The 17,629-nt window shown below is 47.0% G+C and overlaps 1 protein-coding gene across 6 annotated transcripts in view; it reads right to left on the minus strand.

Moving 5' to 3' along the window:
• PTPRU (protein tyrosine phosphatase receptor type U) overlaps nucleotides 1-17,629 on the minus strand; it is a 157,126-nt gene that overhangs the window by 48,306 nt on the left and 91,191 nt on the right. For all 6 annotated transcript variants that reach the window (XM_073666048.1, XM_073666031.1, XM_073666040.1 and 3 more), the window contains exons 2-7: nucleotides 5,493-5,612; nucleotides 4,173-4,444; nucleotides 1,907-1,988; nucleotides 1,719-1,834; nucleotides 990-1,164; nucleotides 27-320 (exon numbers count right to left, since the gene is read on the minus strand). In XM_073666048.1, coding sequence (XP_073522149.1) covers nucleotides 27-320; nucleotides 990-1,164; nucleotides 1,719-1,834; nucleotides 1,907-1,988; nucleotides 4,173-4,444; nucleotides 5,493-5,612 — 1,059 coding nt within the window. The remainder of the gene's footprint in view (nucleotides 1-26; nucleotides 321-989; nucleotides 1,165-1,718; nucleotides 1,835-1,906; nucleotides 1,989-4,172; nucleotides 4,445-5,492; nucleotides 5,613-17,629) is intronic.

Raw genomic sequence — 17,629 nt, forward strand, 5'->3', positions numbered from 1 at the left:
TACATTATATTCATAAGGTCTCCTACCTGCACACTTTGTCCTGCTGATGAGTGCGGGTCCAGGTCTCCCGGTGCCCCCCTCACCAGGCCGAGTAAGTAACACAGACAGGTGATACTGTGAATCAGGGTCCAAGTGCCACAGTTTGTATGTGTGTGAAGTGACAGCATGCCTTTCCCGCCAGGATCCACCACTCACACGATACTCAATTTCTCTGCGCACGATGGGACCATCACCAGTAATGGAGCGAGTGTTTAGCTGCACAACCAAATAGGTGGGACCAGCCCTTAGAAGTTGAGGTGGAGCAATAGGTGTTGGTGGTTCTGTGTAATATTCAGTGGTAATAGGTTAGTATGAGATCAGTAACAAAGTGACTTAGCATTGCATTGTGATTATTTTGGATATTACAAATACTATGGAAGCAGGCAGTGCAAAACTGGAGATTCATCGGAAATGTGATTTCTGAGCTTTTTTCAGGAGTTTTTAGAGCAGAATTGGTCCATAACATGGCTGAAAAGCGCTTAATAAGCATTAAAAAGAATGAACACATGCACTTCAATGTGAAAATGACTTGCTGTTCATATATTCAGTCTTTGCAGCTCCTTTTAACCTTTTCAAGTTTCCAAAGATGCCAAGCGGCTAAAAGAAGTGACCTGACCATTCTTCAAGTGGTTTCCACTTGGAAGCTGCACATTATTTTTTATATACAAGTTAAAAAAAAATCGCCAGCATCAAACAGCGACCGCAGCAAAAGAACCGCTTTAGAAAAATCACCGCCAGGGCTTCCTGAAGCATCTTCCTGTGGCAAAACTTGATGTCTTAAAGATGTCATCTGCACATACCCCAACTATCTAATAAAACCTAGTGGTATTTGACCTCTTTGTGGTTTTTAGAAAGTTTCTGCTCCAAAAACTCAGTAAAAAATCTCAGGGTGAACACACCCCAGTAAAAACAAATCTTCGGAAGGAAAACCATATATTTTCTGCTCTCACCTTTCACCACAAGCTCAGCAAAGTTGGACACTCCTGCACCAAAAATGGAGCGACTCACACAGCGATATAGGTCCTGATTGTCTCTCCCAGCTTCAAACAGCTGGAAAGAAGCCAAGAGCCGCCAGTGACTGACATGCTGAATTATCCCTGAAGATGTGATGCCTCCATTTTGCCTCTGTAATCCGACAATAAATTTAGATGATTAAAACCAATCCGAGTCAGAGGTTGCATCTCAACAGTGATCTTCACAAAAGCATATTCAGCCGAGACAAGTGCCTTACGCAGTACTTTGTACGAATATCCGGCTTGTGAATGAACGTGATTACTCCGTTTATGAATGAATGTACACCATCACATTCCTTTGACACAGCATCTACTCATTTCCCAGGAGCACTGCAATCACTAATTATACCAAAGTTAAACTATCAGCACACGCTATCATTTCTTCAAGGAGTAACCATAGAAACCTTATACTTTCTTCTGCAAACTTTCTGTTCATCTGCATTGCACAGAAAAGTCGTATACGCAGCTGAACAGGCACAATGTAGTAGTCATACTGAGGAATTGTGTCACCAACACAATAACCATAGGCATCCCTTCAACATGTCCTCATTCAGGCGCCACATTCCCTAATTGGCTTCATGCCATCCCATTCAAACCTTTCCATCTGTATGCCCCATTCAATCCGGTGTTCATACAAGAGACCAATCACATGATGCTTCTTCTCACCTGCAGTAAGAAGGTCTCGCCTTCATTCGCCCTGCCAGCAGCAGGGCACTGGAATGTGGCATTCTGCCCAGCGTTAACTTCCACCTCCCCTAGCCGGGAGAAGTGAGGAGCCTGGGCTGTGAGAGAAGAAGTAGTTAGAGACTTTTCCTTTCCTGTAAGACCAAAGTGTCATGTTCTGAATTACTCACTGCAGGGGTAACTAAGAAGAAGAATATCATCCAGTGCTATGTATCCTAGTGGAGTTCCTGACACCTCAGCTTCAAATAGCACCTACAATAAAACGCAAAAACAGATCCTATAGCAGAGTGACCAATTAAAAAGAAAAAGCTGGTATTTTGTGCTTAGGGCTCCACTATTGGTATTATTCAAAAAATACAGAGGAAATTGCTGCAAAGCAATATATGTGACAGCCACTTCAGTAACATTACAATTGTATTAAGCGCTTCGCACTGGATTAGCAGTGTTGCCAACTCGTTTCATTATTTCAGCTCCGTAATACCATGCACCTACCAGTCATTCTGTAATGCTGTGTGCCAGCACTTTTCCTAATTATTACATACTGCTTGCTTCAGATACAGGACGTTGGTCATTTATGCCATAAGTCAGTTGCCAGTAAGCCAGGACTAAACCAGTATTGCACACTTTATATCATAAAGAACGTATGTTAGCCAGTTCAAGATCAGGCCATTTTCCCTCTGTTCCTCATTTTCCCACTTTCCCCCAAGATCAGGCCATTTTCCCTCTGTTCCTCATTTTCCCACTTTCCCCCCCAAAATCAGGCCATTTTCCCTCTGTTCCTCATTTTCCCACTCCCCCCCCCCAAGATCAGGCCATTTTCCCTCTATTCCTCATTTTCCCACTTTCCCCCCCAAGATCAGGCCATTTTCCCTCTGTTCCTCATTTTCCCACTTTCCCCCCCAAGATCAGGCCATTTTCCCTCTGTTCCTCATTTTCCCACTTTCCCCCCCAAGATCAGGCCATTTTCCCTCTGTTCCTCATTTTCCCGCTTTCCCCCAAGATCAGGCCATTTTCCCTCTGTTCCTCATCCCCCCCCCCCCAAGATCAGGCCATTTTCCCTCTGTTCCTCATTTTCCCACCCCCCCCCCCAAGATCAGGCCATTTTCCCTCTATTCCTCATTTTCCCACTTTCCCCCCCAAGATCAGGCCATTTTCCCTCTGTTCCTCATTTTCCCACTTTCCCCCCCAAGATCAGGCCATTTTCCCTCTGTTCCTCATTTTCCCACTTTCCCCCCCAAGATCAGGCCATTTTCCCTCTGTTCCTCATTTTCCCGCTTTCCCCCAAGATCAGGCCATTTTCCCTCTGTTCCTCATTTTCCCGCTTTCCCCCAAGATCAGGCCATTTTCCCTCTGTTCCTCATCCCCCCCCCCCCCCCAAGATCAGGCCATTTTCCCTCTGTTCCTCATTTTCGGGATATTCTGTACATGCGGTTTAAAGAACTGTGACATTTTTTCTCATTCAGATATTCAAATAATTGTTCCATGGTATGTGAAGTCTAATTTTTGTCTTATTTTCATATGTTTTTTTTTTCATAAAGGAGCACCAAAATACACTTTACAATTTGTTCTGCAGCAATTCATTTTTATCGGACAAGTTTTTTTTTTTTTTTTTTTTAAAGAGGAGGGGCTAGTAACAGCAATTTGGATTGGCAGAGGCTTTTTTTATTTATATATTTTTCATTTATTTCCCACATTGTGCATCCAAATGGGTCATAAAAGACTTATAAGGTGACATTTCCATAATTAAATACTTATTTTCTTAACTGATTTCTCCTGTAACTGGGATTGGTCTATTAGCCCCAGTTACATTGGAGATTTAGCCTCCTGGCTTCATAGCACAGCTGACTAAGACTCCTAGGACTCAGCAGTTTCGGCTCCCTCACTCCATCTAGCAAGCACAAGAACACAGACAGTATGTCACCTAAAGATTACTGTAGTCTAACACAACCTGAAGGTTATACCTTACAATCTAGAAATCTTACTCAGGAATGTGACAATGACAATAGCAACATTCACATATTATTTTATACGTTAAGGTTTGAATTATCAGATATTTTCAGGGTTATTGAAGACAGCGTGACAATTATACATAGGCGTAACATATTACATTTTTTATACAATAACAAATTCAATTCAACGTGCAGGGTTATAATGAATCTTAACTTTCTTGTAAATAAGAAAAAAAGAAATCCAACAAGGCTCAATAGTCAAAGAAATTCAAGGACAAAGGTAGGCTAAGGCTCCAAAGTAGAAAGGTTCATTGGAAAGTCGAGGTGAAATTGCAGCATAACTGTCGTGAAGAAAAGTCATGCTGCAATCACAGATATTTCAACAGTCGCTAACAACTTTTTCACTTCTAGAGAAACAATGAGAGTGCACATGGGTCTCAGTAGTGCTGCAATGATACAAAGTTCAAGTTTCTAGATTATTAATTACCTGGTATTCACTAGGCCAGAAAGTGCTAACAGCAAGTTCGGCCTGCTGCCACTGCTTTCCACGTGGTCCTGATACCTCCCAAACAGCTGTCCCCAAAGGTCCACCATTGACTCGAACATATACCCGTAATGAGCCAGGACCTCTTGCATCTCTGCTATGCAGAAGGTAACTGAACTGCAAGCAGTGGGTATCATTTTCACTTAGGGGTTGAAAGAGGAGATGAGCTCGCCTCCCTGATACATGTTCTGATGAGTTGACCAAAAGGTAATAACCTACATGGGTAAAATATTCATAACAGTGAATAGTGAATAGCCATAGTGAATTATATAGCAGGAAAGACATTCATTAAAGGGAACCTGTCAGCCTGTTTTTGCTATCTAATATGACCGCAGCATAAAGTATTGACAGAGACCGTAATTCCAGCTCATTATCACTTAGTTTACTAGGTGCAGCAGTTATGATAGAAGTTATCTCTGCTGCAGATCTAGAAGAGCTGAGATGGTGAGGCATGTATAGCACCACCCACACTTATTTTGGCAGCTTTCAGTGTACATTGTAAAGTGACAGTAAGCTGCTAGTCAGTGTTGGGGGCGGGGTTGGACTAAGAGGCATGAGGCCACTTGTCCTGTAATGATCTCCTGCTGATTGTATTGAAACAGCAAAACACAGCCCACTAAGTGACACATTGCTGGAATCGGGGTGTCTACCCCTACATCATGGTGTTCTCAGATTACATAGCAAAAATCTGGTGACAGATTCAATTCAATATTATAAAATACAGTACAGACCAAAAGTTTGGACACACCTTCTCATTTAAAGATTTTTCTGTATTTTCATGACTATGAAAATTGTTCATTCACACTGAAGGCATCAAAACTATGAATTAACACATGTGGAATTATATACTTAACAAAAAAGTGTGAAACAACTGAAAATATGTCACCGGAAATGGTCTTCCAACAATCTTGAAGGAGTTCCCAGAGATGCTTAGCACTTGTTGGCCCTTTTGCCTTCACTCTGCGGTCCAGCTCACCCCAAACCATCTTGATTGGGTTCAGGTCTGGAGTTTTGATGCCTTCAGTGTGAATGTACAATTTTCATAGTCATGAAAATACAGAAAAATCTTTAAATGAGAAGGTGTGTCCAAACTTTTGGTCTGTACTGTACATAGTATTTTTTAAAAGAGAGGAAAACTATAAATGCATAAACAAAAATCAGGGTAATAATAAGTATCTATTATATAAAGGACTAAAGAGCATACTATAGGGCAAAATTACACAAGGCGTATAAATAAGGGGAGAAAAGGTTATATTAACTTACCTTGGGGTAAATCAGGATTTCCACGAGGGTCATGAACCAACTGCCAATCAAAGTCGTCCTGTGTGCTCTGCGTCACCTCACAGGGGCCAATATCACTATGGGCCTCAAATGTACAGCCAGCTATAAGGCAAAGGAGTCACCCTATAAGATTCATATATACAGTATATATATTTCAAGTTTGTGGACAAAAGTATGAAGACAATGCCATTGTAAATAGAAACAAAAAATCAAACACATAGCCATGTGATCTCCATAGATGAACACTGGTAGTAAAATTAATCATGCTAAAGAGGTAAGTTTAGAAACTACTCTCATAACTCCATTGGGGTTCCATCTGAATCCATAAAAATTGGGACTCAGACTGATCCACGACGGTGCATTGAGTACAATGAGGCAAACGGAATATTAGCATCCTTTCCAACAGTGTCGTCATTTTAGCTTTACACAAAAGGAGAGTAGACTATTGTGTCTAGGTAGAAAGATGGACTACACCTGAAAGGCGGCCAATCAGTGTCCAAAGTTGCAGACTTTAGACTCCATTTGCCTCGTTGAATGCAATTGCTTTGTTGTGGGTTCCATCTGAATCCAGTTTTTTGGCGATTCAGATGGAATGGCCGACTGAGTCATAAACATAAAGAGTAAATGCAATGTGATCCCAGTTTAAATGTGGCATTATGATTTGATGCTACATTTGTGATCTTGGGTTGTCCAGTGAAAACAAGCTATCACTTACCAACAGGATGGGTGATAACTTGTTGATTGGCAGTGGTTCAATTACTGGGAGCCGCACCAATTTTCAAAATGTGGAACTTTTATCCCCGTCAGAATATGCATGCTCTACCACTGCTTCCATGGGGCTGCAGAGTGCTCTTGTCTTTTCCCAGTAGCCCCATAGAGAATGAATGGAGTGCCGGTCAAGTTTCCAGCCTGCAGCACCATTTTACAAGTTCCTTTATGTCTCGATCAGTGCAGGCCCCAGGGGTTGGACACTTACCGACCAGTAAGTTATTACCTATCAGTTGGATAAGTGATAACTTGTTTTAACTGGACAACCCCTTTAACTGTCAGCGCCGTTATTGTGAAGAGGGTCATCTAAGAGTAACAACAGCTCAGCCATAAGGAAACACAAACAGAGTGAGGACGGCGAGTGCCGATGGCCACTGTGTATCCTTTGTTGCATCACTCACTATAGACTCCGAAGTTGCTTCTAGATTTTACAGAAGTTGTTTGGGAGTAAACAAAAAATAAAAGGGATGTCCAACAAGCTCATTTAGGAATCACTGAGCCATTTACATGTAAAAAAGGCAAAATACTTGTGGCAATCCTTGCCTACAAAAGGGTTGTTAGAGCGGTTCTCACAGCAGCCTTACTCTGCTAGTCTGCATTTATTTCAATAATTTAATTAGCATGCTGGCATATGACTGCAGGGAGAAAACATATGGCTTCAAGATCACTTCATAACAAATCAAACATTTCACATGAAGCAAGAGTCAGTTACTTATAGAAAATGTTACCAGCTTTCCACAATACACGTAACTGAAGTTATATTTGTCTATGTTGAGTCCTCCTAGTTTTTTTTTAACCATTTTTTTTATATTCCATGTATTTTGTGTGAGGCTACTCTTGTGCCCAAGGCTGGGCTCTCAGTAACACTCGGAAAGGAAAGACACAACCTGCAACTGAGGTTGCTTTGTAGGCTAAGGGCTTGTTCAGACAAGAGAATTTTACATCCGTGTGCTGTCCGTATGCAAAACGGATGCATTCAGACTGCACACACTAATGCAAATTGGTCAGCATGGAAAACACTACTCTGACCTGTTTTTTTATCAGACTCATGCATTAAACTTAATGGGTCTATTAAAAAAAATGGATGCCATACAGACACCATCCATATGGCATCTGTTTTTTTACAGATCTACTGCAAATATTAACAAAAGAATCTGGTTTTGTAAATTTTGTAAACTGTTGATATACAAAATGGATGCCATAATGATGTAAAAAACAGACATATGGATGATATAAGGATTACAATACAATTGAAAAATAATCTGCCTTTTTCTAGACGAACACAGACAATTTTATATTCGCTCGTCTGAACCCAGCCATACCCATTTAGAAGATGGCTTGTAAACTACTTCACCCAGCTTCACCGGTTCTATATGTGGGTACATGGGTTGGTGAGTCACTACACACGTTGGTTCCTTTAGTAATTGTGACAGACCCGTATTGGTACAGGAAGGAATGATCTGTTCTACTTTGTAGCTATTGTATAATTTTATTTAAAATCAGCCAAAGATATTTTCGGGACAGCGCGAGTATTCCTTTGTGCAAGCGTGTATTCATACTTGTTGTTATGCACACGCCCGGGCTGAGCGGCGTGTGCGTGTGATTGTAGTGATTCCACTGGACCATGAACCGGAGAGTGCCTGGAGGGGCGTGACTAAGTATCTGGCCGATCCGACCAAGATGGCACGACGGCATACGACGCCAGTGCACCAGGGAGAAACCGGGCAGAGGGACCAGGTGCTACTCCAGGTCAAACTCCGGACACGGGGGTTGACCCACACAGGGATTACTGGATCAGGCTGGTTAGGCTGGCACAGACTGGTGGATATAAGCAAACACGGCAGGTATGCAGATGGGTGGATACAGGCGAGTATGCAGGCAGGGAGGTACTGGCCGAAAGGACGGGCTGGAGCACAGAAAGGTTAAGACCCAGTACAGACTGGGTCACAGAACCGCAGATGCGGTAGACAACCACAGCAGAGAGGGAACGCCCGAAGCGGTGGGCAAGAACAGAGCAGGACGGGGCTGCAGGAGCAGCGAGCACAAGCAGGGCAGGACAGGACTGCCGGAGCAGCGGGCAGAAGCAGGGCAGGACAGGACTGCCGGAGCAGCGGGCAGAAGCAGGGCAGGACAGGACTTCCGGAGCAGCGGGCAGAAGCAGGGCAGGACAGGACTGCCGGAGCAGCGGGCAGAAGCAGGGCAGGACAGGACTGCCGGAGCAGCGGGCAGAAGCAGGGCAGGACAGGACTGCCGGAGCAGTGGGCAGAAGCAGGGCAGGACAGGACTGCCGGAGCAGTGGGCAGAAGCAGGGCAGGCTAGAACCGCCGGAGCGGTAAGCAAAGGAGTCAGAGCAGACTAGAACCGCCGGAGCGGTGAGCAAAGGAGTCAGAGCAGGCTAGAACCACCGGAGCGGTGAGCAAAGGAGTCAGAGCAGGCTAGGCTGAGAAGGGGGGACAGGGCTCTGTTCACACGGAACAGACAGGAAGGGAAAGGCAGAGCCAGACACTCACAGGGTACTAGCAGAGAAGTAGCGAGTGGACCACAAACTCACAAACGGGAGTACAGAGACAACAAGCAGGAGTTAGGTACGAGTTCAGACTCTGCAGAAAAAGGAAGGGAACGGACATAGAGGCAAAACAGGTAAAGGATAGGAGAGAGTTCAGACTGGAACTGAGTGTACGGAGGAGACCGACACTGCAGCGGAATACAGGAGCGGGTCTGGGAATACGGCCCCCAGAGAGGCAGGACGAACAGGCAAGGTGCGTGTTCAGACAGGACAGACAAGATACAGGAGCAGGTCTAGGTAATCGGCCCCTAGAAGGCAGGAGGAACAGGCTAGGAGCGTGTTCAGACAGGCCTGGAAATACAGCCTCCAGGATAGGCAGACAAGAGAACACAGAACGGGACCTGGCACCTTCAGAGTGCAAGCACACACTGAATGAAACACTATGCTCAGGCAGGAATAGATGGGAGCAGCTGAGCTATATACCAGGTGACAGACAGCAATAGGCTGAGGACGCACAAGGGGTGTGACCCACAGCAGGTACAAAAAGCAGGAAGTGATCGGGCGCCGCCCTTAAGCAGCAGAAACAGACACAAACAGACAGCATGGAGGGAAGCCAGAGAGACATTCTGGACAGGAGATCAAGTGCGCGCTCTTGCACAGTGGGAGATGGACCACTATGCAAGGACGCCGCCAGGTATGTTACAGTACCCCCCCCCTTACGCCCCCTCTTCTTCAGGCCTGCCAGAATCTTCCGCAGGGAATTCGAGGGCCAATTCTTCACTTCGAAGAGATCACTTCCCCTGTCCACCGGAAAAACTGGTCTCCTCTGGGTAGCTAGGATGCTACCTCCCATCCAGCCACCCTTAGCAACAGACGAAACGGGTGGAGTACCAGGAACAGCACACAAGGAAGTCTCTCTCCACATATTTTCAGGTGGCACCCCAGAGGGTACAGGAGACAACTGGAAGTCCTCCACCGGGTTGGAGGGGGACAGAGACTTGGGGGTAATCTCTGCTTCGAGGTACATCTTGTCAAGCTCACAGGAAGAAATAGACGGGTTATCAGGTACATAATGAGGAAAAGTCACTGTCTCTTTGTTTTCTGGTGGTACCCCGGAGGATTCAGGAAACAACTGGAGGTCCTCCGCCGGGTCAGAAGAGTGCAGAGGCTCAGAGAAAACATCTGCTTCAGAGTACACTAGGTCGGACTCACTGGACGAAGCAGGCGAGGTATCGGGTACCGAGTATAGGAAAGTCTCTGTCCATTCTCCACCAGGTGGCACCCCGAAGGGTTCTGGAGACAACTGGCGGTCCTCCGCCTGGTCAGAGGGGTGTAGAGACTCGCGGGTAACCTCTGCTTCAGAGTACACTAGGTCGGACTCACTGGACGAAGCAAGCGAGGTATCAGATCCAGGATATAGGAAAGTCTCTGTCCATTTACCACCAGGTGGCACCCCGAAGGGTTCTGGAGACAACTGGAGGTCCTCCGCCTGGTCAGAGGAGTGTAGAGACTCGGGAGTAACCACTGCTTCGGAGTACACTAGGTTGGACTCACTGGACGAAGCGAGCGAGGTATCAGGTACAGAGTATAGGAGAGTCTCTGTCCTTTCGCTACCAGGTAGCACCCCGAAGGGTTCAGGAGACAACTGGAGGTCCTCCGCCTGGTCGGAGGGGTGTAGAGACTCGGGAGTAACCTCTGCTTCGGAGTACACTAGGTTGGACTCACTGGACGAAGCGAGCGAGGTATCAGGTACAGAGTATAGGAGAGTCTCTGTCCTTTCGCTACCAGGTAGCACCCCGAAGGGTTCAGGAGACAACTGGAGGTCCTTCGCCTGGTCGGAGGGGTGTAGAGACTCGGGGGTAACTACCACTTTGGGGTACCCATTGTCAGGCTCACAGGACGAAGCGGACAAAGTATCGAGTACCGGGTGTAGAGAATTCTCTCTCCATTTGTCATCGAGTGGTATCCCGGAGGATTCAGGAGGCAACAGGGGGTCCTCCGCCAGGTAGTAGAGGTGCACAGACTCTGAGGTAACCACAGCTTTGGAGTATCCTTGGACATGCACACCGGTTAAAGTGGGTGAAGCATCTGATGCCGGGTGCAGGAAGTTCTCCTGTGTGGAGTCTGGATGGGCAGAAGTCTCTTCGGGCAGGAGAACTGGTGCACTACCCACGCACATTACCCGTTGGGGCTTCTCCGGGATACAGGGAGATGAAGCTTCAGTAGGGACTTCAAGGTTGGGGTCAGGAGGTCTCAGGGAGGACAGACCCTGGCGTGACGGCTTTCCTCTACGTCTAGCACGTCTGGACTGCCTCTTGAGGTTGGGAGAAGTATTCCGGAAAGCGTAGTCACCCTGTGAGGATTCTGGGTGGGCAGTAGTCTCATTGGGCTGGAGGACTATTGCGCTACCCACACACATTACCCATTGGGGCTGCTCCGGGATATTGGGAAGTGAAGCTTCAGCAGGAGCCTCCGGGTTAGGATCATCGAAGACCATTAGAAAGGCCACCAGGAAGGCCATTAGGTCCAGGAGGATCGGATCCTGTGTTTCATATAGGGGGTTGATCCATTCCAAGGCATCACCCGCCAGGTAAGACATAATGAATGCCACCTTAACCCGATCGGTGGGAAAACATAGAGGGTAGAACTTGAAGTGTAGCATGCATTGCTCCACAAATGCACGACTTTGTCTAGGATCCCCATAATAACGTAGCGGATCCGCGGGAACGAGAGCAGATAGATCCATATGGACGGGTGCGTAATTCGCCTGGAACTCAGCTAAAGGAAAAAAAAAAATATTTATTTATTTATTTTAATGCATGTATTCGCTGGAAAACTTCTCAGAGAGCGAAGGCCGTGGGGCTCAACGGGAACCATGGCCTGAGCATGCTGTTATGCACACGCCCGGGCTGAGCGGCGTGTGCGTGTGATTGTAGTGATTCCACTGGACCATGAACCGGAGAGTGCCTGGAGGGGCGTGACTAAGTATCTGGCCGATCCGACCAAGATGGCACGACGGCATACGACGCCAGTGCACCAGGGAGAAACCGGGCAGAGGGACCAGGTGCTACTCCAGGTCAAACTCCGGACACGGGGGTTGACCCACACAGGGATTACTGGATCAGGCTGGTTAGGCTGGCACAGACTGGTGGATATAAGCAAACACGGCAGGTATGCAGATGGGTGGATACAGGCGAGTATGCAGGCAGGGAGGTACTGGCCGAAAGGACGGGCTGGAGCACAGAAAGGTTAAGACCCAGTACAGACTGGGTCACAGAACCGCAGATGCGGTAGACAACCACAGCAGAGAGGGAACGCCCGAAGCGGTGGGCAAGAACAGAGCAGGACGGGGCTGCAGGAGCAGCGAGCACAAGCAGGGCAGGACAGGACTGCCGGAGCAGCGGGCAGAAGCAGGGCAGGACAGGACTGCTGGAGCAGCGGGCAGAAGCAGGGCAGGACAGGACTGCCGGAGCAGCGGGCAGAAGCAGGGCAGGACAGGACTGCCGGAGCAGCGGGCAGAAGCAGGGCAGGACAGGACTGCCGGAGCAGCGGGCAGAAGCAGGGCAGGACAGGACTGCCGGAGCAGCGGGCAGAAGCAGGGCAGGACAGGACTGCCGGAGCAGCGGGCAGAAGCAGGGCAGGACAGGACTGCCGGAGCAGCGGGCAGAAGCAGGGCAGGACAGGACTGCCGGAGCAGTGGGCAGAAGCAGGGCAGGCTAGAACCGCCGGAGCGGTAAGCAAAGGAGTCAGAGCAGACTAGAACCGCCGGAGCGGTGAGCAAAGGAGTCAGAGCAGGCTAGAACCACCGGAGCGGTGAGCAAAGGAGTCAGAGCAGGCTAGGCTGAGAAGGGGGGACAGGGCTCTGTTCACACGGAACAGACAGGAAGGGAAAGGCAGAGCCAGACACTCACAGGGTACTAGCAGAGAAGTAGCAAGTGGACCACAAACTCACAAACGGGAGTACAGAGACAACAAGCAGGAGTTAGGTACGAGTTCAGACTCTGCAGAAAAAGGAAGGGAACGGACATAGAGGCAAAACAGGTAAAGGATAGGAGAGAGTTCAGACTGGAACTGAGTGTACGGAGGAGACCGACACTGCAGCGGAATACAGGAGCGGGTCTGGGAATACGGCCCCCAGAGAGGCAGGACGAACAGGCAAGGTGCGTGTTCAGACAGGACAGACAAGATACAGGAGCAGGTCTAGGTAATCGGCCCCTAGAAGGCAGGAGGAACAGGCTAGGAGCGTGTTCAGACAGGTCAGACAAGATACAGGAACGGGTCTAGGTAATCGGCCCCTAGAAGGCAGGAGGAACAGGCTAGGAGCGTGTTCAGACAGGCCTGGAAATACAGCCTCCAGGATAGGCAGACAAGAGAACACAGAACGGGACCTGGCACCTTCAGAGTGCAAGCACACACTGAATGAAACACTATGCTCAGGCAGGAATAGATGGGAGCAGCTGAGCTATATACCAGGTGACAGACAGCAATAGGCTGAGGACGCACAAGGGGTGTGACCCACAGCAGGTACAAAAAGCAGGAAGTGATCGGGCGCCGCCCTTAAGCAGCAGAAACAGACACAAACAGACAGCATGGAGGGAAGCCAGAGAGACATTCTGGACAGGAGATCAAGTGCGCGCTCTTGCACAGTGGGAGATGGACCACTATGCAAGGACGCCGCCAGGTATGTTACACTTGTTCCATGATGTATGCATATCAGCACCAAGCAGCCGGATGGTTGGAACTAGAACACTGGTGGTGCTTTCTGCAAAAATGGTTATCCATGCACTTTTCCATTCATTTATGTGAATGACATCCCCTGTGGATGGTGGATCTTGTGCTATCACTAGTGTTGATCAAGCACTGAAATGCTCGAGTGTCCTGTACTCGAATCAAGCACGTGGGAAGTTCAAATGTGCTCGACTCAAGTAGCGAGCATAATGGAAATGAGTGACAAACTTGAGCATTTTTCTCTCTTTGCGCCTGGCTGAGATAATTCACTTACGGGGATCCGAGTACTCGAGCACCATGTGATACTCGGCACTGCTCTCTACTCAATCTAGCACCTCCAGGCTCGATCGAGCGTCGAGCAATGCTGCCCTGAATAGGGCAATGTCAAATGTGCATGTGTCCCGACCTTCAGCTCAATGGCTATAGTCAACTAATTCTGGAAGACATAGGGGACATCATCCACATATATCAGAAGCAAAGTGCTGGATTCTAAGGTTAGCAAGAGGGGTGAAAACGGTCCAAATCCACCCATCGCACCTCTCAGTGATTAGAATGGGCAGGTATAAAGTCACTTTTCTCAGGTAGCCTGGCTGTAAGGATGAAATGGGGACACAGAAAGCTCTTTTTCGAGTCAGCAAACAAAGCAGTGGAAGCACTTTAGAAAAGGGAAACCTGATGATAGGATCCTTTAAGAATCCTGTATTATTTTTACAAGAAAATGTACAGCTACCAGAAACTTTATCTGTAAACCCTCAGATTACAAAGGGAAAACTGTAAATGGTTATGTAATGGAATATGATAGCAGGCCAAAGGCAAGAAAATGGTTTTGGCAGTGCATGTGAAGGGTCATTAGTTGAACTAAAATACATATAAAAAAAATTGGATGACTTACAAAATGAAACTTTAGAAATGAGGGCATTTTTGCTGCATTTTACAAATAGATCACATTGTCATTGACCCAACACAGTGACATTGAGGCCAGGACTGAAATACCGGGGAGGGGCTACGAGACAATAAAATGCGCAGCATATAGAAAGTGGAAGAGTGATGAAAAAAGGAAGGATGGGAGTAGACCGTTTCCTGTAGATGGAAACTTTGTGTCTATATTTCCAGGGTCAACCATCAATCACATATATACGGTATGTGGCTGTTCTAACTAACAAAACAGAACTGAACCTAGACTGTCCAAAAGGGATCATAATAATACCACAGTCTCCTGCAGATCTTTCTGCCTGCCAGAACTGCATTTTTATTTTATTTTTCATCTTTTATACATTGGAAAGTTCGGAGGGTAGAAGACTGGAAAGGATTAAAAGATTACAGGAATATGCTACTTTATAGACTAAAATCATAAATACATTGTAAACCACTTTTAAAAAGTCAAGTATTTAGCACACAATGGCCTTACAAATCCGCTCACATATTCCCTACACCGTATCAAGGGATTAGAAAACATACAAAAACCTAGTCTGGTGTAAGTACTCTCAGCATATCTCAGGCGTACTCGAGGGGTACTACAGTTTAACATAACTAAAAATGTTATTTATTGCATTAGCTGCTAATTATTTTACTTGGCAAGTGTATAGAAGACAGGATTGGCTTAAAAAAAGATGTTATTTGGAAAACTGGTAAACAGGTAGATGAGGGATAAGAAAAGCTGTACCCTATAGCAACAAATATGATTCATTAACCCCTTAACCCCCGAGGGTGGTTTGCACGTTAATGACCAGGCCAATTTTTACAATTCTGACCACTGTCACTTTATGAGGTAATTACTCTGGAACGCTTCAACGGATCCCACTGATTCTGAGACTGTTTTTTCGTGACATATTGTACTTCATGATCGTGGTAAAATTTCTTCGATACGACTGGAGTTTATTTGTGAAAAAATCGGAAATTTGGCGAAAATTAAGAAAATTTTGCAATTTTAATTTTTATGCCCTTAAATCAGAGAGAGATATGTCACACAAAATAGTTAATAAATAACATTCTCCACATGTCTACTTTACATCAGCACAATTTTGGAACCCAATATTTTTTTGTTTGGAAGCTATAAGGGTTAAAAGTTGACCAGCGATTTCTCATTTTTACAACAAAATTTACAAAACCATTTTTTTTTCGGACCATATCACATTTGAAGTGACTTTGAGGGGCCTTTATGACAGAAAATACCCAAAAGTGACACCATTATAAAAACTGCACCCTTCAAGGTGCTCAAAACCACATTCAAGAAGTTTATTAACCCTTCAGGTGCTTCACAGGAATTTTTGGAAAGTGGAAGAAAAAAAATGAACATTTAACTTTTTTTCACAAAAATGTCACTTTAGATCCTAATTTTTTTATTTTCGCAAGGGTATCAGGAAAAAATGGACCCCAAACTTTGTTGTGCAATTTCTCCTGAGCATGCCAATACCCCATATGTAGGGGAAAACCACTGTTTGGGCGCACGTCAGGGCTCAGAAGGGAAGGAGCCATTTGACTTTTTGAATGTAAAATTTGCTTAAATAAGTAGCGGACGCCATGTTGCGTTTGGGGAGCCCCTGATGTGCCTAAACAGTGGAAACCCCCCACAAGTGACACCATTTTGGAAACTAGACCCCTCAGGGAACTCATCTAGATGTGTGGTGAGCACCTTGAACCCCCAGGTAGTTCACAGAAGTTTATAACATTGAGCCATAAAAATTAAATTTTCACATTTTTCCAACAAAAATGTTTTTCAGCCTCCAATTTTGCATTTTCATAAGAGTAACAGGAGAAATTGCACCATGCAATTTGCTGTGCAATTTCTCCTGAGTAAGCCGATAACCCATATGTGGGGGAAAACCACTGTTTAGGCGCACGGCAGGGTTCGGAACGGAAGGAGCACCATTTGTCTTTTTGAATGTAAAATTTGCTTGAATAATTAGCGAACGCCATGTTGCGTTTTGGGAGCCCCTGATGTGCCTAAACAGTGGAAACCCCCAACATGTGACACCATTTTGGAAACTACACCCCTCAAGGATTTTATCAAGGTGTATAGTGAACATTTTGAACCCAGAGGTACGACAAAGAATTTGATAACATTAGGTCATCATATTGAATAAGTTGTCATTAGTCTTGAGCGCAAGTGCTTGCTACTTGAGTTTGCATCGGGTACTTGGGTATGCACCATGTACCACGGGTGCTCAAGTGACATGCTCGAGTCCCCGCCAGCATGTTTCACGGTTGTTAGACACCCAGAAAAAACATGCGGGGATTGCTCGTGCATGTCAGGCAATCCCCGTGAGTTTTTTTTGCTGTATAACAGCTGCAAAACATATGGGGCGGACACTCGAATGTCACTCGAGCACCCGCGATACTTGGTGCATACCCGAGCACCCGATGCAAACTCAAGCAGAGAGCACTTGCGCTCAACACTTGTCGCCATTTTGTCATCTTTTTTTTCCTTACTTTTGAAAAAATCCCACAACACTAACCCTAGCCCAACCCTAACCCTAGTTCAACCCTTACCCTAGTCCTAGTGACTCGCCCCCTGGGCCTAGGGGCACCCGGAATCGGGCTTCTGGGGGTTGTAGAATCCGTGGCGGGGGTCCCACTCAAATTGGGCGTCTTCTAGTGGGAGCGGGGTGACCTCTACGGGCCCCGGAGCCGGTATCAGAGGCCCCCGCGGGGGCTGGGTTTTCCAGGGCTGACCGCTGGTCAGTTCAGCCGGCCACTCCAGCGGCAGTCCATCCGGACCAGTATGATGGGCAAACAGGTCCGCGCCCAGCGGTGGTATAGTGGAGGGACCCGGTTTGGGAGCAGCGCCCGGGGGCACTCAGCCCTGCGACCAGGCCGTGGGTCTTTTGGTTAGATCCGGTGGCGGCCCAGTCCGGGAAGGGGGCGCTGGTTGGGTAACGGCGCCCGGGTTAACTAGGCCTTGCGACCAGGCCGATGACGCTTCCTTCTTTACGGCGCCTGGGGTCAAGGGGCGTGGCGCCGGGCGGGGATTGGCCGCGGTGCTCGCCGCTTGAGGCCTAGCAGGGAGCAGTGGCGGCGCGGCAACAGGTGCGGTGAGTGGGGCTTCGGGTTCTGCGATGGGAGGCTGGGGCAGGCTTGCAGCTGCTGGGCCTGGGGTGGTTAGGTCCCCTGTACTTGC

The sequence above is a fragment of the Phyllobates terribilis genome, unplaced genomic scaffold (genome assembly GCF_046119375.1).
Source record: "Phyllobates terribilis strain yellow unplaced genomic scaffold, ASM4611937v1 Scaffold_2__4_contigs__length_985480577, whole genome shotgun sequence".
In the NCBI taxonomy this organism is placed as follows: Eukaryota; Metazoa; Chordata; class Amphibia; order Anura; family Dendrobatidae; genus Phyllobates; species Phyllobates terribilis.